At 41.8% G+C, this 22,594-nt stretch overlaps 3 protein-coding genes across 7 annotated transcripts; 1 reads left to right on the forward strand and 2 right to left on the reverse strand.

Moving 5' to 3' along the window:
• The first annotated feature begins 246 nt into the window (after positions 1-246).
• On the forward strand, positions 247-10,217 carry LOC115037097 (protein arginine N-methyltransferase 8-B-like). 4 transcript variants are annotated; one of them, XM_029495574.1, is made up of 10 exons: positions 247-345; positions 1,036-1,260; positions 2,623-2,778; positions 3,449-3,512; positions 4,581-4,723; positions 5,072-5,159; positions 6,334-6,449; positions 8,058-8,208; positions 9,135-9,256; positions 9,409-10,217. In XM_029495574.1, the coding sequence occupies exons 1-10, from the start codon at positions 277-279 to the stop codon at positions 9,490-9,492; spliced, it is 1,218 nt and encodes a 405-aa protein (XP_029351434.1). In that variant the 5' UTR covers positions 247-276; the 3' UTR covers positions 9,493-10,217. The 4 variants fall into 4 exon arrangements, with proteins under 4 accessions (XP_029351434.1, XP_029351437.1, XP_029351435.1 ...); XM_029495575.1 differs by having other exon boundaries at positions 277-363; XM_029495576.1 differs by having other exon boundaries at positions 277-360.
• cracr2ab (calcium release activated channel regulator 2Ab) lies at positions 10,196-19,596 on the reverse strand. 2 transcript variants are annotated; one of them, XM_029495568.1, is made up of 17 exons: positions 18,380-19,157; positions 17,171-17,282; positions 16,563-16,752; positions 16,318-16,464; positions 15,417-15,507; positions 15,207-15,302; positions 14,792-14,979; positions 14,485-14,556; positions 14,263-14,311; positions 14,080-14,162; positions 13,087-13,807; positions 12,820-12,955; positions 12,261-12,342; positions 11,908-12,022; positions 11,700-11,801; positions 11,405-11,481; positions 10,196-11,187 (listed from the first exon to the last, which is right to left on the reverse strand). In XM_029495568.1, the coding sequence occupies exons 1-17, from the start codon at positions 18,530-18,532 to the stop codon at positions 11,100-11,102; spliced, it is 2,502 nt and encodes an 833-aa protein (XP_029351428.1). In that variant the 5' UTR covers positions 18,533-19,157; the 3' UTR covers positions 10,196-11,099. The 2 variants fall into 2 exon arrangements, with proteins under 2 accessions (XP_029351428.1, XP_029351429.1); XM_029495569.1 differs by lacking the exon at positions 10,196-11,187 and adding an exon at positions 19,520-19,596 and having other exon boundaries at positions 11,481-11,801; positions 12,820-12,958; positions 13,087-13,714; positions 18,380-18,751.
• Positions 19,597-19,850: 254 nt separating this feature from the next.
• Positions 19,851-22,031, reverse strand: ccdc59 (coiled-coil domain containing 59). The gene is made up of 4 exons (XM_029495578.1): positions 21,874-22,031; positions 21,216-21,585; positions 20,585-20,693; positions 19,851-20,473 (listed from the first exon to the last, which is right to left on the reverse strand). Exons 1-4 carry the CDS (start codon positions 22,022-22,024, stop codon positions 20,309-20,311), a joined length of 795 nt encoding a protein of 264 aa, XP_029351438.1. The 5' UTR covers positions 22,025-22,031; the 3' UTR covers positions 19,851-20,308.
• Positions 22,032-22,594: the final 563 nt, after the last annotated feature.

A 22,594-nucleotide genomic window follows, 5' to 3' on the forward strand; every position in this document is an offset into this window, starting at 1 on the left:
CCATCCACCGTAACAACCTGTATCACACCTTACCGTACGGATTCCTACACCGCTCGCCTCGCGCAAGTCCTTTTCACAACTTTTCCGAGGAGATGAACTTCGTTGAATCGAAGCAGTTTGTTATCGCGGCGTTCCTCCTTGTGTGCATTCAAACCACACACCCAGTTGCTTAGAATAATTGTTTGTTTGTTTGTTTTTTTTTTTTCACGCGTTCTGCTGAGAATTCAGAGCCGCCGTCTACTTAAAGGAGTTGTAGCCTAAATCTCGTCGGCTCTCATGGGACTCAGGCATTCGTCGCGTTGTTTGCTGCTACGGCGGAAGATGGCGGAGGCGGACAACTCGGAGGTAGGTAGGGACCTTGTGGTGTCCTGCGCCCGGTTTATCGGCAGGAACGGGCCCCCGTTGGTCTGTTTCTTTTTCTGGCGAAAAGGCATTCAACTTGAATATTATTCTTTTTTTTTTTTTTTTTTTTTTACCTTAACGTTATTAAAACGCCGGCCACGTTGAGAATAAACGCTGCACCGATGACGTGCAAGCAAAGGAAAGTGCTTATCTCGGTGTCCTGCAGATGTTCTGGGAGATCCGAGCAGACTGGTGTAACCGCGCTTCTGGCGACGATGCATGCAGAGGATTCAGGTTAATTCACATTCAGGTTAAAAGATGAGATTAAAAGATCGGGTTAAAAAAAAAATCAGGTTAAGATGCAGAGACGTGTTAAACGCGGTCGTTTCCGCTGTCCCTGGTGCTGAAACAGACAGGCATCTTTTGCCGGCTCTTTCTTGAATGTGTCGTTACTCCAGTCTGAGTAATTTAAAAGGCAACATCTATCTTTCATTATTCTTGATTGCTTGTTGCCATTACACTTGTGTGTTTAATGCATTTAATGCATTAACATTCACGTTAACTAGGTCTATTCACACACACATTAAAACAGTCTTAATTCGTTCTTTTTTGGATTCTTTGTTGTCTGTGATTTTTAATCTTTATCTCATACAAACTCCTATACCAGTTTACTTTCCTTTTTGTGCTTAACAGCGGCACCAGCCTGTCACGTCCCCCCTCTCTCAGTCAGCCCAGCCCTCCCCACTGCCTAAACCAGTGCCTACTACCCACCATGTGCCCTGTGTTCCACATACGCCTCATGTAGCAGCTTTGTCCACTTGTCCCGGTCGAGGCAAGATTGCCAAGTTCATCAGTCCAGAGGAAATGACATCACGGGACTACTACTTTGACTCCTATGCCCACTTTGGCATCCACGAGGTATGCGGGCCAGCTTGATATGATTGGAGTACAAAAAAAAAAAAAATGACACCAGATGCTTCTTGTTGTGTTTAACCTGATGTTCCTTAACTTTGCCAAAATTATTCTGGCTTTCTGCCCGCAGGATTTGTGAAAGACTTCTGCTGATTTAGTGCAGACAGATTTCCATGAACAGACAGGTTATGATTTTGGTAGAGATCCAAATCTTCTTTCTGGATAGATGATATTTTTACCCATAACTGAGAAGCGAATGCATACATATTTTAAATCTTCAGTTCAATAGATCCTAAAATCATTTTGTCAGTTAAGCATACACAAGACCAGTTAAATCCCAAATAAGAGCCAAAAAAGCAATCATCCAGGAGAGGCAAAAACTCAATGAAGAGTGAGTCAGTCCTCCAAGGCTTTAGAATCTCCTGTCCAAACATGAGTTTTAACAAAGCATGAAACCAAACACCTTCAAGAACATGATAACTCAATCACCTCCCAGAAGTTTTAAGTTTAAAGCTTTTTACAATGATTCTTGTTTTTATGATACAAAACTAGTTAAAAAAAAAAAAAAAAACTTCTCTTAAATTGAAATCAACCTCAAATAAACCAAAGACAGCTATGTGCCTGCCAGCCAAAAAAAAACGTACGTTTCAGGGAAATATAAACTTTAAGGAACCACACTGGTGTAGAGTGGATTGCAAGTGACAGAAGGTTTTTTTTCCCTCTTAGCACTATGGACATCGGACTGTAACAGTCTTATCTGCATGCCGTAACTCATTGCAGTCTGTGTCACTCTTTTACTGTCATCTGCAATCAGCTGTTAAATAGAGCTAACCCAACTAATGACCTTGATCTGCAAAAAGGTGGCTGTACAAAAGTTTAGGAACATATAGACCTTTTTAAATTGTGTCCATATTTAGCATGTGGGTCAGGTTTTTGTCTGCTTGCAGACAAAGAGAGTGCCCTGATTAAAGGAGTGCAAAGCAAGAAAGAAGTGAAAGTGGGGTGTGTGAATGGGCTCGGGGAGATGGATATCAGGCAGTCCCCAAAGGCTTCAAAGGCTTTGCGTTGTACTCCTATCTATTTCCAGAAGTTCTATCACTGTCACAGAGGTTTTTGGCCTAAATACTGCTTTTCTGCCCCACTGTATGTGAAAAAATGCATTTATATGCTGAAGGAACAATTCGCTTTTCCATCTTTTGCAAATATGCTCCATTATATTTTCCTTTGAGCACTTTTACTAACCATATTTTGGGTAGTAGATCGGAGTTCAGTTTTTAATCTAAAGCAGTTTATGTGTTGTTCAAGATGCCAAAAGTCATGATGTATCAAAGCTGAGCAATCTGAATGTTTGTCTCCATTTTTCAACAGGAGATGCTGAAAGATGAGGTGCGGACGCTGACCTACCGGAACGCAATGTACCACAACAAGCATGTGTTCAAAGATAAAATTGTCCTGGATGTTGGTAGTGGGACAGGGATCCTCTCTATGTTTGCTGCCAACGCCGGTGCCAAACACGTGTATGGGGTGAGGCAGATAAATGCACCCACTGGACAAATACTTTAATGTAAGCCTCTGCCAGGCACTGCTATTCTTTAAATCTTTGAGATGAAAAAAGCAGCATGCTCATCCAGTTTTCTACTTTAATATAATGGCTGGCTTTGCTGTTATGTTACTTTCTCATCTGTTGCCTTTCCCTTCCTAAATCAGAGATATGACCGCACACACACACACACGCACACACACACACACACACACAGTGCCTTTTAAAAAAAAATCCTCCTAACTGGTAATCACTCTCAGACAATCTTAACCAGAGGTAATAAGAGATATCTGGCCCCCCTTAGAGCAAGGGTGCAAGTCATAGGTTATACATTACCAGCAGTGTCTCCCATAGTTATGTATGATTCATATACTGTATTACATCTATGGATGGGTGAGAAAAATGATTTATTAGTTTTCAAGTAGCACATGGTGTGAAATGCCGACCTGGGACATAAATGTTGAGATAGACTATCAGAGTTTGATTAAATTTTGTCCTTCAGTACCCTGAAGGTGAACCAAATGATTTTGATAGATAGCACACTTATATATATATATATATATATATATATATATGTGTGTGTGTGTGTGTGTGTGTGTGTGTGTGTGTGTGTGTGTTTATATACGTTTTATTTTTTTATTTTTTTGCCTACAGATAGAATGTTCAAGTATATCCGAATATTCAGAGAAAATTATCAAGTCTAACCACCTACACAATGGTAAGTTTTCCATTACTCCAATATATCTCATATCCATCTCCCTGTATGCAGAGCTGTGTAATGGCATCTGGATTAGAAGCAGCATGAAAAATCTGCACATTTCCATCATTACTATCACACCTGACAACATTAGTCACCGTTTTGATGCTTAACTGTCAGCTCCATGCCAAAGAGGCATCATCTATGCCATCAGTCAGAATCGTTCCTCAGTTGGGCTGATTACCATGTAAAACATCTGCCCGGAGCTTCACAGATGAAGGACAGGCAGCAAATGGTTGGTTTCATTACCTGCAAATTTTGTGGTTAGACAGGATTTTGTTTCATCTTTTACATTATTAATACGGCATGTCACGGATGAGCTCAGTAAGACAGAGGAATTAAAACCCAAATGGCAACTCTGTCAGACTGAAACCGTTATTCATGCAATAATGACTGCAAAGTATGATCCTGGACCAACCATTCAAGCAAATTAGATTCAGTACTTGTTATAAATTAGCAAACAAACAAGTGAAAACTGGGATCCTTAAGGTATTGAAGATTGAGAATGGGCGGATTTAAAATGTTAGCATTAGTTTTTTTTCCATATTGCAGTGAAAAGTGTGTGAATGTGTGCAGACAATGAACTTTACTGACTGAATATTATTATAAAATCAATCTTCAGAATGTATACATGCTTGTTTAGCAAATAATGTAAAGGAAGAGAAAAGGTGTAACTGAGATACACTTCCTTCACTTGCAAAGTTTGTTTAAGTATCATTTGCGTTTCCTTCCATCACTTCCACAATTTCTACATATTCTACATAAGTCGAAAAATAAAGCCTTTCTTGTATTTCCATGTCATGGGACAACCGACAGGCAAGCTGAAAACAAACCAAGCATAATGCATTTATAATGAAACGCTAAGGAACGAGATGAGAGCATTAATTAAGCTGTATGAATGTATAGAATTCCCGAGGCAGCAAAACATTGTTATCTGTTAGAAGAGACATTGTCCAATCTCCATTATCGCAACTGAAGGCGCTGTGAAGTGATGTGCTGCCTGCTGTTTTGTGGCTCTCCGCATCGTAGTCATTACCATCTTCAAGGGCAAGGTGGAGGAGGTGGAGCTTCCTGTGGAGAAGGTGGACATTATCATCTCAGAGTGGATGGGTTACTGCCTCTTCTACGAGTCCATGCTCAACACCGTCATCTTCGCCAGGGATAAATGGCTGGTATGAAATTCCTGCTGGAGGCTTGGGGAGGGTGCTTGGCCCTGTGTGTGTGTGCGTGCGTGCATGTGTGCATGCGTGTGTGCAGCTGGCTGGACAAATAAGGCTTTTGACACATAAACATACCAGACAGTGATAAAGTAGAGGATTTACTGAACTGCTTTCTTGCATGTGTCTGCTGCCCAGATGCTGAGGTCATACATGAATGATCTGGTTTCTGAGCTCAGTAGCTGCCTGCAGGCTTTAAACTCAGCACATGTGATCTTACATTACAACTCCAGGTGTGTGAACAGTAAAGAAGATGGATGGCCTCTGTATAGGCCAGCATTGATTGCCTTTTCTTGTCTCCAGAAACCTGGAGGCCTGATGTTCCCTGATAGAGCTGCTCTCTATGTAGTAGCCATTGAAGACAGGCAGTACAAGGACTTCAAGATTCATTGTGAGTAGTTATAGTGGATTTGTTGCTGTTTCTTTTCAGGTTTTTGTAAAGCCATTGCTCTCCCTTGTCTCTGTTTTGCTCTGTTTACCTCTTAGCTTTACATAATTGATGAGCATTGTGCAGAAGTGAAATCACCACACTGAGAAAATGGCTCCAGGTTTAAGTCATACTTTATTAAGGGTTATAAAAGCTGTAACTAATAGATTTATTAAAGCCAGTGTAATTGGCTGATGTTACTTTATGAAGTGGCCATCGGTGACAAGGACTGGCATTTTCTGTCCACTTGATGAATGGAAGTCTACATCTACTTGTCTGTTTTCTCTGATTTGCATTATAACCATTAATTAAGCCATTAGCTCACGGATAAGAGCCCTTAAAGGAAGTTTAAATCAATGAAGCTGCTTATTTCTATGGTGCATTCCTTGCTCTGAACTCTCTCCACGTCTTCAAATAACCATCACAGCAGGAGCGCTGAGCTTAACCTTGCAATCCAGATCAAAGCACCAAAATTAAAGGTGCATGGACACACAATCTGGGTCAATAACTTCTGCTGAGGTTCCTTTCACTGCACAGGTAGCCTTGCCTTCCTTAAATGTAGACTCTCTCAAAGGTACATAGGCTTTCACTCGAATCCCAAAAGAATTCAGACTACCCAAACCCTGGCGCTCTTATTTTTAGTTTCTCTCTGCGTTGGTGGCATATTCCACCTTCCCATCATACAGACTTAGCGTTTGGCCCACTGACAAAGCAAGGTGGAATGGAGGGACAGAGGGAATGGGGGAGGGAAGCCTTGCTTGCCGTGTTTTCTGCCCAAATTCTATTTAAAAAAAAAAAAAAGTAAAAAAAATGTTGCCAGACACGGTGGAGGAGGTGGAGGAGGCCGAAGTCTATTTTCAGCAGGGCTTGTCTTCTTCCACACAGAGTCAGACAGAAAGACAGCATGAACGCGGGACTGCTCTTCTTGGCAGGGGTTAAGCGTTCTGTTTTATTTTCTGTGCCACCTTTTTTTTTTTTTTTTTTTTTTTGTGCTGACAGCTTGGCAGGAACAGAGAGAACGGAGCTTTGCAAAGTGAAAAAATAAATCATAAAGTAAAAATCCATAAAACGCAGACTGTCTCCAGGTGTATTCTCGCGGGTAGCTGTACTTCAGATGTTTACGATTGTGTGTGCACAGGGTGGGAAAATGTGTACGGCTTTGACATGAGCTGCATTCGCAACGTGGCCATCAAAGAGCCTCTGGTGGATGTGGTCGATCCCAAGCAGGTGGTGACCAACGCCTTCCTCCTCAAGGTCAGTCTGTGTCCACGATTCCGCGATTGATGGGCTGTGAGCAAACCTCAAACATTCGTCTTTCACACCATCTGGTTGTATACCTTCAAAAAAAAAAACCCTACATAGGGCAAAGTTTCTCTTCTTTTGTCAAAGTCAGCGGCAGTGGCCAATTCCTAAGCCTCTGAGCATTCCCTGTCTGCTCAGACTTTTTTTGTACACAACAGAGGTCTCTGGTGAGCTGTAATAGCCTGTGGCTTTGCCTCCATGCTTCAAGATGCAACAGTGGCTTTCCTTTTATCTCACAAATGAACAGAGGATAAGAGCATTCAAGGAGGTGATAGCTTTTTGGTTTGTCCCCTGTGCATTTAGCTTTCCTTTCATTGCTTTAGCCTCTTTCACCGCGTCTTTTTTTCTCTGCTTTATATATATCACATGTCCTATTTAGAATATCTGTTAGCTTCATTTGCCTTTCTTCTGCTTTCTCTGTGACGCAGTGTTTGTCATCTCTGCTCTCGCCATTTCCTTCTTGACCACTCGCCTCTTCAGACCCTTCATCTTCTGTGGAATTCTTCAATTCGAACAATGTCAGGCCTCGTTGGTCTGAGTGAAAGGTCTCTCTCTGTCCCCCCGTCTGTGTGCTGCGATATGTGTGAAATGTCACAGTAGAACTGGTTGAGTCACCAGAATGAAATGTGGCTCTCTATCACTTGGATAAGCAGGAGGAGGGCCATTGTGTTCAGAAAGGTGACTTATTGGTTTGATTGGAGGCTGCGATACTTCTTCATTAATACCACACTGTCTGAAAATTAATTCTCACGCCTCGATTTCACATGCGTGTATTGTACTCCTTCACCCTTTTCCTCTTGCTGACAGCCACGTCACCCCATCTTGATTCTGCCACTCGTCCCTATCATGCCAAAATTACAAAGTCACTCGCAGGGACTTTTTCCCCCTCTCTTCTCTCTATTTGCTGCATATGATAGTGGCCTGGCATCATTGGAGAGGACAGAGGTGTTAAATTACAATCTGTCATGCTGACGCCACATGGCCAAGTGATGCAGAGCCCAACAGGAAAAGCATGATGAACAGGTTGCAGTGTAACGCCCCTCCCTTACCCGTCTTATTAATTACAACATCGTCTACATGCAAAGCAGCGACACATCTGCTCCTCTGCTGTTAGCACCCAGAGTGAAGCTTGGCTGGTAACAAAATGTGATACCTAAATGTGTTGCCATATTCATGATGTAGATGCAAGCAAACACAGAGCCACTCTGTTCAGTCACTAATACAGAAAACCTCCCTCCCTTGTAGGCTTGAAGGAGAACACCCACACAGCATGTGTACTGTGAGCAGGCTTCATTTGCCGGCAGTGATTCAACCTGTGGGCTTTCACACAAATACACGCACACTCACACATGTACAATAATCATAACGCACAATCAGGAAGGATTGATATGTACATTTGATGCATGTGTGACAGAGACGGAAAGCAGTGGTGACAACTTAAGTGTGCTTTTACATAACAGTGCCACTTTCTAACCATCTAAGTACATTAACTGAAAAGAAACGGATGTCTTGAGAGCTGTCCTTATAAGAATAAACAAATTATTATCTTTTTTTAACCAGGAAGTGGACATCTACGCCGTGAAGCCAGAGGACCTGTCTTTTACCTCAGCGTTCTGTCTGCAGATTCAACGCAACGATTATGTCCATGCCCTGGTCACCTATTTCAACATCGAATTCACCAAGTGTCACAAGAAGACTGGCTTTTCCACCGGTGAGGCTAAAGCTATAACTTCATATGTTTTGCTACCTTTACAGGTTTGGTTCACAAAAATGATGAAAAGCATATTCGTTCCTTACATGTAGCATAAGGACCTGGATCTTCTCACATCCTGTCAGTTTTCGCCACCACCTTCACACAGTTGAGGTCTATCTTTGCGTTGTATTGTATAATGGGCTTGGATTACACTTCCCACGTTTGTCTGTCAGTACCACCTCAGCAACTGTACAAAAACACAAGAGTCACAGGGCTGGGGTTAGTTATTTTAATTAACTCCATTGACCTAGTGAGAGGACAGAAGAAAAAAGCATTTATAAAACAGTATGAGAAAGCGCATGAAGGGAACAACTATTAAATTTAACTTTCACTCTGTGACCCATCTTGGTGTCCAAATATTTTGAGCACAAGTATTTTAAGCAGTAAACTCAAGGTCTATGAAAATGATGTGCCTGCTCTCCAGCATTTTAGCTCTTGGCTACACTCTGCTGGTGTTACATGAGCCAACCCTGTGTTCGCGCCGACGGAATCACTGAGCACCTCTGGTAACATGACAGGACGCCTACAATAGCAAGAGTAGCAAAGTGGTTATGTAAGCTTATGTAAATACATTCATACATTCAGTGCTTACATAATCCAGTGTAGAGGAGGTTCTATGTTTGGCCGAGTTTGTTGGGCCTGAGGCTGAGCATCACTGAAGGAGTTCTGTCCTATAAGCCTCTGTATTTCTCCCATTGGTTGAATAACTGTCATTTCCTGTGCTAAACTGTGTAAGTTTATTCCTCATTGCCACGCTCTTTGCACACTATTGTTTTTCCCTTTTATGCCATTTTCCTCCCTCTTTCTTAATTTCTTCTTCTCTCCATATTGCCTTTTTTTCCTCCCTTTCCTTCTCCCTTCCACTCTCTCCATCCTATCTTTAGCTCCAGATGCTCCCAGCACACACTGGAAACAGACTGTGTTTTACTTGGAGGACTATTTAACTGTCAAGAAAGGCGAGGAGATCTTTGGCAGCATTGCTGTCCGGCCCAACGAGAAGAATGTGGTAAGAATCATAAAGACGGTTTGGACAAAGTATTAAGAAAGAGATCAGGCAATCTTTTTTCCAGTCTTTGAGCCAATCTGTTGTTCTATGTGAAGCTTTTATGCTAAGTGGATATTTCTTCTTTTCACTTTATTGATTATTGTTTTATCTAGCGTGACCTGGAGTTCACCCTCGAGCTCGACTTTAAAGGACAACTGTGTGAGGCCGCCATTTCCCACGACTACAAAATGCGTTAGGAAGAAGAACAGCAGTGCCCTGGTGCCGACCTTCCCTCAGCCCCTCTGGATGCACCTAGAGATGGGGGAGGGCACACAACTTTCCAACAATCATTTCCAGTTGGTTAGCCACGGAGGGCAAGCGAACGCATCGGACTAGATGCCATCAAGCCAGCACCTGAGTGATGTCATCAGAGTAGGCGAGTATTTTTCAGCAATAGTGCCATCACGTGTACCAACTCTTCAACGCAGGCACGCCGTTGAATGTAACCTCCTAAATGAACTTGATTTTTTTTTTTTTTTTTTCCCTATCAATAGTTCCCTGAGGAGTTATTTTGAGTATGAAATGAAAATCATTTACTGGTTTTCATATTGTTTGTGCAGCTAATGGAGAGGCATTGATCTGTGATGTTAAGAGGGTTACAATACAGTCATTAACAGTTTTCCCTTCAGTATTATCTTTATGATTTACGTACTGTAAATTTGTATTGAAGTTACAGTAATCAATTGTATTTTATTTCATTATTTATTTGCATGTGAGAGTTCTTGGGTTTTTTTGCATCATTGGTGACCCAGAGATGAAATGTCATTTATTTCTTTATTTGAGGATAACTCAGAAGAATTGTACTTTTTTGCCAGAATAAAAACAGAACAATGCCTCAAAACAGTAACAAACACAGATGCAATGTCATGAACCACTTTTGTTTTCAGGACCAGAAAAAAAAAAAAAAAACACAAGAAAAAAAGGCCGTGATGATGAATAAAATGTCACGAAGAATCAAATCTGAATTTTCTTGTATGATTTTCACTTAAAATTCCTATTTTAATGAATTCCAAAATAATTCAGTGTAGCGCAACAAAGTATAACTACATAACGTAACATTAAGCTACAGATGGAGATAAATCAAAACTTTATGGTTAAACTGTAGTATATTTATGATTCTTCTCTTGGGTGAAGGTTGTTATTGAAAGGAATTATTTTACAGAAATATATAAATAATTGGGCCTCGTCAAATCTGCTATAAACATACACCTCCAGTGATCTGATTACAAATTGTCAGTTCTTTCAAATGTGTGTCAAGTGACTGCTTCTGATTGGATCTCACTCCCTGCTTTAGATACAAATAAACAGTTATGGGGTGTTGCCAGCTTGCTTCAGTATAGTTATGGACACGTACTTTAAAATAGTAAAAGCGTTTCTATTATGCAGCAATGTTGGGACTGTAGCAGACTGACTGTGCAGAAGATGTCGCTCCTTCAATGTCACCCAGAATGCATTTAGGTTCAGAGTACTAGAGGAATGTCACCACATGTGATCCAGACGATTTCTGAAAGCTGTCCATGTGGGATTGGATCATCCAAAATGGATGTTGGCAAGTCTGAACAGGTCCTTTAAGACTACTACTTTTGATTTGACCAGATAGGATTTCCTCTGAGCTTCATCACTTATGTTTGACGGTTTGTTCATATGTGCATCACCATCCTTCACGTCCACATCACTGGACCGAAATGAAGACGTGGTTTTAACACTTTTGTTTTCAGACGCTGTAAAATCCAGAACCCAGGAGTCAATGAAAGTCGATGTCTTTCAAAGTTTTTTTCATTTTCTCTTGCTTATCAGGGTGTCCTTATTTGCAACAGGCTTTCTTCTTTATGGGCTGAGCACTGAGGATGACTGTCGGGTCTCTCACCGTGTCCTCCTGCTCCATCAACACTCTGAGTAAATACAGTGAGAGAAAGATCCGTGTGAGCCAATGGCGTCATCATCACCGTTCAAGTCACTGACAAAGGGACACAAATACAGAAAACACTTCCACTCCCAAGTAGTTTTATAGTGCATCATATTTTATATGCTGCAAGCTGTCGCACAGTGTGTGGCTGTATGATTTGTTTCTACTTTTTGCACTGACTGATTCACGATTCTCATTTTTACCTGGCCAGGTGCGTCAGAGACTCTATCACATTCTTGCCAGTGTAGGCACTGACCTCAAAGAACATGACTTTATTTTCCTGTGTAGGATATGTAAGCAAAGACAAATGGGGATTACAACAGCATTTGAAGGATCCTGGATGAAAAACAAGCAATATCAGTGGTGTTGCAGTTGTTTTCTAATAGAATCGAGAAAGAACCGGTACTCTAGCATACTTCTGAGTGAAAATAGAAAGCAATAAAAACAAAGAAAGAAAGAACATTGGTCAAGCATCCCCAAAGTTTAAGTTATACTTGCATAAGCCAGTTGCTCGGCTTCTTTAAATGACACCTCCCTGGCTTCATCCATGTCCATTTTGTTGCCAAGGAGAAGGATGGGGATCCCTTCTCCTGCAGCTTCCTGAAAAAACAAATGTGAGACAACAAATGTGATACAACAAGGAGACAGCAATCTCCTCATGAAGAAGGCTGGAGTTGCAGAGGAGCTCTTAGGTCAGAGGTCAGACCTGGACATTGATGAGCCAGGGGTGCACAGCCTTGAAGCTCTCTTCCACGGTGACGTCGTACATCACCACCACACCATCTGCTTTTCGAAAGAACTGCTTGGTTATGCTGCGGTACCTGTGTCGATGACAGGGTCCCAGCGTCAGCACACCCACTGCTGAGTACACTAACACCAAAAGTGAACTAGTATTTCTAGAGGAATCATACACTTTAAAATAGTACTATGAGAAACCTAAGTATCGTGAAAGTATATTATTGTCTTGGGTATGAAACAATAATTCATAAGAATTTCAACTACTGCTGTACTTTTTGATTTTATTGAATCATTTCTTATTCAATCTTCACTTTAACTCACCTCTCTTGACCTGCTGTGTCCCAAAGTTGCATGGCAATCTGTGTATTGTCCAGGGTTAATGTCTTCACACTGTAGTCAATACCTGAGAGCAAGAGACAATTAAGATGAACAGAATATAACCAGGACAAATAATCTCCTCTTGCTGGACGGGTTCTGTTAGGTCTCACTGAAATGGGTTATATTTTATATTTCAGGTATTTAACTTAAAGTTCAATTGTTTTTGACAGAACAACCAAGACCAAAAATGGCCACAAGGGGGGGCGGTGTTATATAACACTAGCTGGGCCTCATTTCAGACAGAGAGGGGAGAACAACTTGGAGATAATAAGGCTGGAGTCAGGACTGGGAGAGATGAAAGTTGGGAGGGGGGCTTAATCAAAAGTGACATAAGCTGCAGTACAATGTGTGCCAGGCAGTGTGACTTTGCAAGCCCTTTCATGTGATGGTAAGTCAGCTTCTGTGTTAGCATCCACAAACACACACACGCCGTTCACATTTGTTTGAAGCAGCCTCCAACATGTTTCAGCACAATACAAGATTATGGTGTCTTTCTTCTCACCCACAGTTGCGATGGTGGAAGGGTGGAAATGGCCCTCACAGAAGGAACGCAGCAGGGACGTCTTCCCCACACTTGAGTTGCCAACCAGGACGACCTTAAACAGACGGTCTGGGGCAAACAGAACTCCTTCCTTTGTCTTCTGATAATGGGAGAGGACAAGCAGGGGACCGAGACAGAGACAGATTGGATCACACTTTAATTCAATTTCTTTTTGTACATTGTTAGATTTTTTTGTGTCACTTAAAAGCACCAAAGCTGTGGACCAACTTGCTTAGTCTCCTTCACGAGGGGCTGTCCATTTGTGGATGCAGAAGTCCTTCTCCCTCTGGGAAGACGGGATTTCCTCACAAGAGGAGCTTCTGCCAACACTGGAAGGTGACTGGATAGTGAGGTGGTGGAGAGGTCTGCTGCCATGACAACACCAGATCCAATGTCGGTCTGTGTGCTTTCTTCCTCCTCATCGCCTTCCTCATCCTCCTCCTCACTGAGCTGGTGGAGTAAGGGCTGTGGCCCGCCTTGGAGGAGGTGGGGTAGGTGATCCTCCTCGATGGAGATGACTCGACGGAGGGGCCACCCATCTGGAGGGGCATCCAACACTTCCTCTTCGACTCCTTTCTTCTTCACTATTTCTGCTTTGCTCTCTCTTTCTCTGTCCCGGCCCGTCACCCTCTTGGAGGCAGCCGTCTTGCTGGGCCCTTTTTTGGCTTTTGCCTTCACATCATGCACTTTGGAGGGAGCAGTGGTAATGTATCCGTTGGCTAAGCTGGAGCTCTTCTTTGCTGCAGCACGTTGTTGACATGCTGGGGCACTAAGAGCAGTAGTGGTGGTGGAGGAGGAGGAGGAGGAGGAGGAGGTGGTTCTGGTGGTGCTGCTGGTTGTGGTGGTATCATCCTCACTGCAGGAGGAGGAAGCAACAAACACGATTTGAAGGTGCTCTAAGGGCAAGGCCTCCAGAGACTGGTAGGACCCGTCCACCAGCAGTGGGGCTCTTTGGAAACAGAGGAGAAACAGGGGATATACCAGATCAGTTCACTTGATTTCACTTGAAATCTGGTGGCCATTGTGTTCAGTTGTTTCTGATTTTAGTATAATTTAAATAAATAAGTTAATTTAGTCGAGTAATCAGATATCCTCTGTTTCTCCTCCTTTGATACATGATTTTCACATCGCACTGAAGAGGAAATTCTTCTTTGACACACAGGAAGCAATTTGACTGGGGTGATTTTCGTTAAAAGAGTACTGGGATGATAAATGAATCACCTTTTTTCAGGCTGGCTGGTGTCATCAAATATGTTGGCGAGGCCCGCTCTCTGCTTCTGCTTCTTTCTGAGTGAGGTTCGAGGCTTGTGTAAACAAAAGGGGGATATGTCACACGGCTTTTTAAACAAATCAGACTGGTACTGCCTTAAAAAATAACCGTTCCGTCAAACAGCATTGACTTACTACACCGCAGCATATGTCCCGCTCATCCTTCAAATGTTTGTTCATCTCTCTGAAATGAAAGTTTGAACCGTTTCATTGAAAATATGCACTTATATGATTTCATAGATTCTGCCACCCAAGTCTTACTTGAAACTTGCTGTGGAACCTGATGTGGAAAAATTTGCCAATTAGGGACAAGATTAAAAAAGATTATAAGTAACAAGGTGGGATGTCCTCACGTACCGGAGGAGATCAAGCTGCTTCATGAGACTTTGTTTTTCTCTCTGAAGTCCTTCAGTGATTCTGTACATCTCCCTGAAACAAGACAGAAGCACCCATTTCTCAGTAAAAGCACAAGCGAGTGTGTGTAGTCCTGTAAACCTAACATGGCTACTTCTATAAGTGTGAATTTGAAGTGAAAGCTTGGTCTAGGGTTATTTTTAGGATTAGGCATTTCTCATACATAGTTGGGAATTAACTGTAGTGAGGAAACTCTTTGAGATTATTGTTAATACCTAGATATGTGCAGTGAGTGGTTGTGTATACCTACATCTCTTTCTCCTGCTGCAGATGGGCCGCCTGCTCCTGCAGTATGGCCAACTGTTCCTGGGCCAGCGACAGCTCCTGGCTGGTGCTCTCCAGCGCCCGTGACAGCTCGTCGTTGGTCATCTTCAGCTTGACGTTCTCCACATGGCTCTCCTGCTTCTCGCTGCTCAGCTCGTGGCACTGCAGCTCTAACTGGAGAGGGAAGGAATGCTGAGTGTCAGGAGAAACAGAACAGTTTCAATCCCCTCCTCACAACACATGATGGGGAGGGTAGAGATTAATATTACAAATGCACTTTAAGAACTTAAAGTGGACTGCTTTCTTGTTGGCATTTGATCTTTTGAGACATTTCAAACTGAATATAGAATCAAACTCTTGAGTGAATTTATATTGTTTTCATGCTGTCCATGTCCACTCACTCTTTTCTGTTTCTGGAAAAGCTGCTCCAGCTCTCTCTCCTTTGAAACCAGCTGGAGCTCCAAGTCCTGGCTTCGCATCTGAAGACGCTCAGAATCCTGCGTGGTCAGGACGCAAAAAAGTCAAAAGATCACGCGGTTAAAGGGGCGGCCCACAATGAGAGTTAGGCATCTTTGCCCCGAATTTGCAAAGAGCTTGAGCTTTTTGTGCACCTGCAGTAACAGCCGGTCCTTCTCATTCTTGATCTGTGCCTCCATCTCTTCGTATAAATGACGGATCTCACTGTCATGTGTTGCCGCCTTCCTGCAGAGAGGGACGGCACTAGACATCAGATAAGCCATTTGAAAGACACAAAAAATGACATAATACCCGAACATGTAGGAACAGAATGGCATTGTTGTCTGCGACTGAGCTTAAGATTGTATTATTCCCTCCGTAACTGTAATTACACGTAAATACTTAAAAACACACACACAAATGCATCCAAACACAAAGTACTGAGTGGTATTTACATTCCCCCTGACAATTATTGAGATCCAAATCGGCCTATTAGTAGAGTCTAGAGGAATAACAAGCTGTTACACCGTACCCTGCAGTGCCATGCGAAAACTACCATATGCACATTTTATGTCACATTTTAACACACTCTGTACAAACACACACACACGCCCCTGCAATATGCTATATATTACACCTCTCACTGCTTTTATGTTCTTTCAGAGAAGCTGCATTAGCGCTCACACCAGCAGGAGGGGGTCAGACTTCAGAGTGTGCCTCCAGATTAGCAGTCATTTGACATGGATAATGGGGTTGTTCTATAGAGTATTACAGGTAAATCCATGTAAACACCCCGCATGGGGCAGTGAGATAAACACAATCACACAAACAAACCCACCATTATGTCACCCATTCTTTAGGTGGCTAATGAGCAAGAAGAACTTTTGTATTATGTTACGTAACGTAGAGCATCTAAATGCTTTAGGTGTGGGAACCAATAGAGGAATGTGACCTTTTCTCACAGCTGTACATAGATGCCTTTAATCCCTGTTTTCTGATTTGGTTATCCCTCCTGCAAAACCATACAATAATGTTCTCCTTTGGTTGTCTAACTACCTCTGGAGGGCGCTCTCCATTTCCTTCCTTTCCTGGTGGGCTTCTTTTATTTGGTGGGTGACCCGAGCTAGGAACTCCTCAAAGTTGGACAGGAGGTGCGGCTCATCTCGCCTGAGCTGGGCCCAGAGACTGCGCACCTCGCCCGGGCTGAAGAGCAGGACAGGCGAGAAAGCACAGGGAAGGAGAGGGGTCAAGTTAGGCCCGGTCTCACAGACTCAATAAGGATTCACTGCGATCACACTCACTCCTCGAACACATTACTGGCCCCCAGACTCTCCAGCAGCATACAGAAGTGCCTCTCTTCCTCATCTTCAACAGCTGACAGCTTGGCTTCCCACTGACTTTGATAAAGGGCTTCCTTGGTTCTCGAGCTGGGGCTGGGTGCCTGATATTGGTCATCTGTGACAGAGATCCTCCGGCCATGCAGGAACTGACCTGACAGAAGCAACATTTTTAGATACACACCACAGAAGCTTCTGGAAAATATCTTTTCCATTAGCTTGAGACTAAATTACCAAAGCATATTCTACTGTTTCATTTCCTGATTAACATAAAAATGAACATGTACATAACAATCTAATGTTGTCCAACTGACCTCAATGAATTAATTAACCTCTGCTTGTGTTGTGTTTATGCATTTAGCGTGTAGGATTTGGTTATTTCCACATAAACAGTGTTGTTTTAAGCATTTAAAGGCTTCAAACACAGACCATGAGCCATGCCATGTGTGTTATTTCTGTTGAAAATTGAATTATGCATATTCCAGCTCTGACAGACAGAATGCTATTTGCACTGTAGATCAAAGATAAGCTGCGTGAAGCAAACTAAAGGCCACCAACAGCAAGAAACCTACTGAATCCAGAGGAGAATGCCTCCAGTGTGAGGTAGCCGTTGTGGTCTGTATCCAGAGAGTCAAACACATCCTCCAGCTCCTCTGCAGACAGAGGCAGCTCTCTGTGCAGCCTCTGCCAGGGCAACATAAACACACAGGATATTTAAATGCTATTGTTCCGAAATGAACGCACACTAATGTGCACTAGAAAATGTGACAAATTCTAAATTGGCATTTTGTAATTAGAGGTACAGTTAGATTAGAACTAATTAGAATTTTTGCTAACAATATTATAATGTGAATATAAATCAATAAATGCCATATAAAAAAAATCCAGGATCTCAAATTTGCCATGTAAGCACTAGCTGATCCACGTGTCACGATATGGAACTTTTTATGAAGGCTGCCAATACAAACAAGTGCAACAAAAGACATGAAGCTCAAACAAGCTCCGTTGCTCTAATTAACCAACAACACAGCTCAGATATTGTGAAGAGGTTTTCATGTATTGTGCTCCTCCTCTCAGACAGTGAAAATCAATGTGAGCTGTACCTGCACTTACGAGCATTGCCATCAATGGTGCCACTCACAGCGGCTGTTTCAGCGTGTGAGTGGGTGAGTCCTCTTTTTACGAAAGGGTGATATAATGTGGAAGAATAAAAATCTCAAAATTGAAAGACAGCTGCGCTATTGTTTCCTGCTTGGCATTCACTGCCATTATATCCCCACAGGTAAGAGCATGCCCTGTTGACCTTCTGTTCTTAGTCGGCCTTAATGAATGCAGAGCATTTTCAGAGAACATTACAAAGTGAAGGTTATCTCTGTAAGGAAAAATATCTTAGTGTTCAATCCTGTGGAGCTGAGATAATTAGCTGATGAGATACATCAAGTGCAACAACCTTTGAAAAGCAGTTGATCGTTGAAGTGAAATTGTGAGCTTCATATATTTGCCTTAAAGACATTATGATGGCTGCGTTCAGCCTTGTGGCCTTGACAGACATTTTTCCATGATGATTTAAAAAAACCAAACTGATTAAATGGCATTCACTTCAGCAGAATTAGATTAACAGGTAAACCTACCAATTAAACTCTTTTAAGAAGTCAAATGCATTTTGGTGGCTCATAAAGTAACTGTGCTGAAATATAAAATCATGTGAGTAAGCAATGGTTGGGGCTGAACATAAACAGCCAGCCCAGGACACACACACACACACACACTCCTTTTCTAACCCTCATATCGGTGCGGGTAATGAAGCCTTTGCCCTCCATGTCACAGGTCTGGAAGAACTCCTTGGTCTTGTCCAGCAGGGTGATGTGACCCCAGTCTGAGCCCCTCCTGTCTGGGTTCGGTCCAAAGCCGTTCACTCTGATCTCCTCCTCCATGTCTGTGGCTTTGTAAGGACACTTGGGAGGCACGGTTGTGTAGGTCACACGTACTTCAGTGGCTATCAGAGGTGGAATCAGACATCAAACCTCCTCACTTGCCTACTGGCATCCTGTACGCTGAGTCTCTTGCAATCGCCATGGTGACAAAAACAGGAAGTAGCATCAGATGGTGAGATTGTTGATAAAGTAAGTACACTCAAAGCTGGCTGAAGGCTCCTGTGAGGCAGAGAGAAACATAAGAAATACAGCGCCCAAACTCAAAACGTCTTAGTCCAAGACCTGGAAAGGTGAATGCTGGTTTACCCAAGTAATGAAAATATTAATGCAACAGGACAACATATGTTACAACTTTACAGTACTTCCCTTTTCTAAGACGCCTGCAAAAAGCAATTCACAAAGGTATGTAAACACAGTATAAAGGATTATCTTAATACCCCACCATACAGAACACATGATGGCATAATGCCTGAAAGACTGTAGGAGCTGTAACCAACAGGCTTAATTCCAGACTGCACAATGTATCTCCTTTTGTGTTTCTGCGGCGGTTTTCTGTTTTCATCACAGCTGCATGACTCAAACAAAGTTTTAAATACACGTCTTGTTTGTTCTGTTCAGAGCTGGAGCTCAATCTGTCTTGTCAGAGATTGTATATATGCAGTCATTGAAATCTGAGAGGCAGATGAAGGATTTTGACATCAACTAAACTTAGTTTTAGCCAAAATGTAATCATTCAAGCAAACCTATTAAGAAATGACAGTGGTTGAAATGGTTTGACATAAAACAATAAAAACCTTTTAGCAGTTAAAGCACATGTGCAGCAAAATGCACTCTTCTAAATAAGAAGGATTGTAAATATGAAAAACTCTTGGCCTTGTCTTGTGAAATAAACTTCGATAAAGTTCTTCCATTAAGCAGATTGAGTCCCGTTGAATAACATACAAACTGCTTCTTTAAATAAACCAGAAATTGAAGGAGAGATCTTACCTTTTACAAATGATATGCAGTATCAACGCCCTCAGTATCAACAGAGAAGTAATCGTGCTCTGGGTTTAGGAAGTCTTGTTTCACAAATGAATGTCAGACAAGTCATTCTGCAACCATGTGATGTCATGAGGAAGCAGCCTTAGGGTTTCCAGCCTCTGTCCGAAAGCTGCTCCCTCGCTGAGAGAGAGAGACAGGGGGCTGCAGATTGAACTCTCTTTATGTGGGCTACATGTATGCACCATGTTTACATGTCTTTGGAACCATGACAACAGTGGGCTCAAGACCTCAGCGTCTGGTATGCTAATGTGTTGTTGACAGGGATTATATTAAGATCTAAGGGAAAGCTGTTACTGCATTACTCTTTGTTGAATGATTATTATGTAAAGTTTACTAAAGCTTGTGTTCATTTCCCATTTCAAAATAATTTACAGGAAACCAAAAACATTTATTGATGGATAAATCAGTTATATCAGCACCTCATCATATCTTACAATGCCATCTTGTGGTCTGAGACTAATTTGGGCTGCAGCTTTAGATTTTCTGGAACAAAATACTGGAAAATCGCAATTTAAAAAGAAAAGCACAGACCACATTGAACAACCACAAGATTTTACTGTGAGTGTGGAGGCAAATCGGTCTCACAGTGTCTCTATATACAATTCGGGACTGAAAAGTTTTTGTAAAAGCATGATCCCAACGCACCTCATCAGGCTCTTAATAACATTGTCAAATAGAGGGGGGTGAGTCTTTTTGTTCATTCCTTCCACAGGATCAGCTTTCACCCTGGAGTCATTTCCCAGTTCCTTGGATTTTCTGAAGCAAATACTCCATCTGGAGGTTCAGATTGGGCTGTCCTTTCTTGGTCTTTTTGCTCAGCATCTGGAAAGTCTCCATCTTTTTCTGTTTGTACTTCTGAATGGCCTCTTCTCTCTGCTGCTTGTTCTTTAGGTACTCCTGCGGAAAAACAAAATTATGGATAATTAAAAGCAACTGACCAAAACAGAGGACGCTTTGTTTTTCGCTACGGATATTAGTTAATGATAAACCACAGGGGAAGCAGCTCACCTCTTTCTTTTTCCTCCGTTTTTCTTTGGCACTCTCAAATTCCTCCTGTGTCCTCTGGTATGAAGTCTTCTTTAACATTTTTTTCTTCATGCGGTTGCTGATTGGAAGGCTGGAAGAGAACATCAGAAAAGCTATATTACAGCTTGAAAAATCACTAGAAAATAAAAAAAAAAAAAAGTGAAAAATACATTTGGCATTATTCATTTTTCATAGCTGTCCTCAGAATGACATCATTAAAAGCTTTGTTTTCCTGGCTCTGAAACTCATGACATAATATATTGGAATTGAATTTTTGTTTCTATAAAACAAATATTGAGCATTTGTCACATCAGCTATACATGCAAATGACTCTAGCATGGTTGTGTTAATCTTTTTGATTGAATATGTAAAATAACTTGCAGAACTTCTACCATGCACAGTGTGTGTTGTCTTTTTTTATGCATGGCAGTGGACATTTCATAACCTTACACATACACATGTACAACTTCTTTTTCTTTACATGGTTAATCAAAACAGTAAGTTACAAATTCAGGAAAAGGTTCATAAAAGAGCCGCCAAGGTGCGTCATTTTTAATATATTCTTCATGCAAAAGGAAAAGAAATATGTAAAAATTATGAAAATTGATCTGACCTCTCTTTCTCTGGGACTGTCAATGGGTCATTCTTTCCAGTAAATGAATGTGTCTGTTCGGATTCACTAGTAACTTCTGGATCTGCATCAGGAGCTTGGGTCTGTTGTGCAGCAGCATCATCATCATCATTTTCAGCTGGCTCCTCTTCCTTCTCTTTCCCTTTCATTCTCAGTTTACTTCTGTTGACTCTGTTGGTCCAGGCCTCTTGTTGCAGTTTCTCTGCTTCAGCCACATACAGATGTTTGAGATGATCTGGATATTCATCTTTGTAGAGCTCGTTGCTTGGGTTATTCTTCTTCTTCTCCTTCCGCAGGAGCTTGTTGTACTCATGTCTGACTTTCTCCTTTCTCTTAAAAGCAAACCCTTGACCTGAAGAAGAAAGGTGGTGGATATATTATATGCCGGATTAACTAGAAGATTCAGATGTTTAGAGCCACATGTTTTAGATCACTTTATTTAGTATTAAATTGAGATACACAAAAAGGGGGAATGGGTTTGGCAACAAGCATATGTGAGGATTAACTTGCAGGCCCACCTGCAAGTCCCACCCTGCTGGGTCTTCCCCTGTTAGTGATATTTCCCATCTTGCCATGCAGTATCTAATTATTTTAGCTACAACAGAAGCTGTTTAAACGTTTGGGAACAACTAAATCTCACCCTCGTCAACGCTGCCTTTGAATACTTTGTTTTCCGGGATCCATTTCTTCTTCTTCATCTGGACACCGTGCGTCTTGTTTTTTGCCATTTTCCTGTTGCCATCTTTCGCGTTAAACTTGTTCCCTTTGATTTTTCCATCTGTCGGTGCCATTTCTGTTAAATCGTCTCAAAAAAAAAAAAAAAAAAAAAAACGTGGGATGTTTACATGTGGGAGTCGTGCCGACGCGGAGTGATGACGCAAGACAGATGAGACATGACAAATCAACTACAGACCACCTATCGAGAGATAGTTGCAGACATTTTTTCATCATCTTACCAGTTAGATCATCAGAGTGTATCATCTTACATCTTACTTTAACATTAATTAATTCATCAAATCCCTGTTTTATAAAAACTGTACTTAATGAAACCAAAGTGAGAACGTAAATATACAGATAAACAGATGACTACATGTAAAATAAAATTATCCCTAAAGGCTTTGGGAGATCATCCACAGATTACATATTACTACATATACTATTTGTATATGTATATTGATTTTTTCAGGCGAGGTGTTTGGTGGTCTGACAAAGATCCAGGGTTGTTGAAGACTTTACTGTCCCGATTGCTGCTGTTTTCATTTTAGATATAGTCAGCTTCGAATAAAAATCTGCCTGCTTTTTTTTTATATATATATATAGCTGTGGATATTATGAGCTACTATTGAGCTATTATGCACTTT

The sequence above is a fragment of the Echeneis naucrates genome, chromosome 23 (genome assembly GCF_900963305.1).
Source record: "Echeneis naucrates chromosome 23, fEcheNa1.1, whole genome shotgun sequence".
Classification (NCBI taxonomy): domain Eukaryota; kingdom Metazoa; phylum Chordata; class Actinopteri; order Carangiformes; family Echeneidae; genus Echeneis; species Echeneis naucrates.

Coding starts and splice junctions, on each gene's coding strand:
- LOC115037097 (XM_029495575.1), top strand. CDS start 277: ATGGGACTCAGGCATTCGTCGCGTTGTTTGCTGCTACGGCGGAAGATG. Junction 364..1,035: donor AGGTAGGTAGGGACCTTGTG/GTGTCCTGCGCC, acceptor TGTGCTTAACAG/CGGCACCAGCCTGTCACGTC. Junction 8,209..9,134: donor GAAGACTGGCTTTTCCACCG/GTGAGGCTAAAG, acceptor TCCTATCTTTAG/CTCCAGATGCTCCCAGCACA.
- cracr2ab (XM_029495568.1), bottom strand. CDS start 18,532: ATGGAGGAGGAGATCAGAGTGAACGGCTTTGGACCGAACCCAGACAGG. Junction 12,956..13,086: donor TCGTGAAGGAGACTAAGCAA/GTTGGTCCACAG, acceptor CATTATCAGAAG/ACAAAGGAAGGAGTTCTGTT. Junction 12,023..12,260: donor GACACAGCAGGTCAAGAGAG/GTGAGTTAAAGT, acceptor TCATCGACACAG/GTACCGCAGCATAACCAAGC.
- ccdc59 (XM_029495578.1), bottom strand. CDS start 22,024: ATGGCACCGACAGATGGAAAAATCAAAGGGAACAAGTTTAACGCGAAA. Junction 21,586..21,873: donor CAAAGGCAGCGTTGACGAGG/GTGAGATTTAGT, acceptor TTTCTTCTTCAG/GTCAAGGGTTTGCTTTTAAG. Junction 20,474..20,584: donor AACGGAGGAAAAAGAAAGAG/GTGAGCTGCTTC, acceptor GTTTTTCCGCAG/GAGTACCTAAAGAACAAGCA.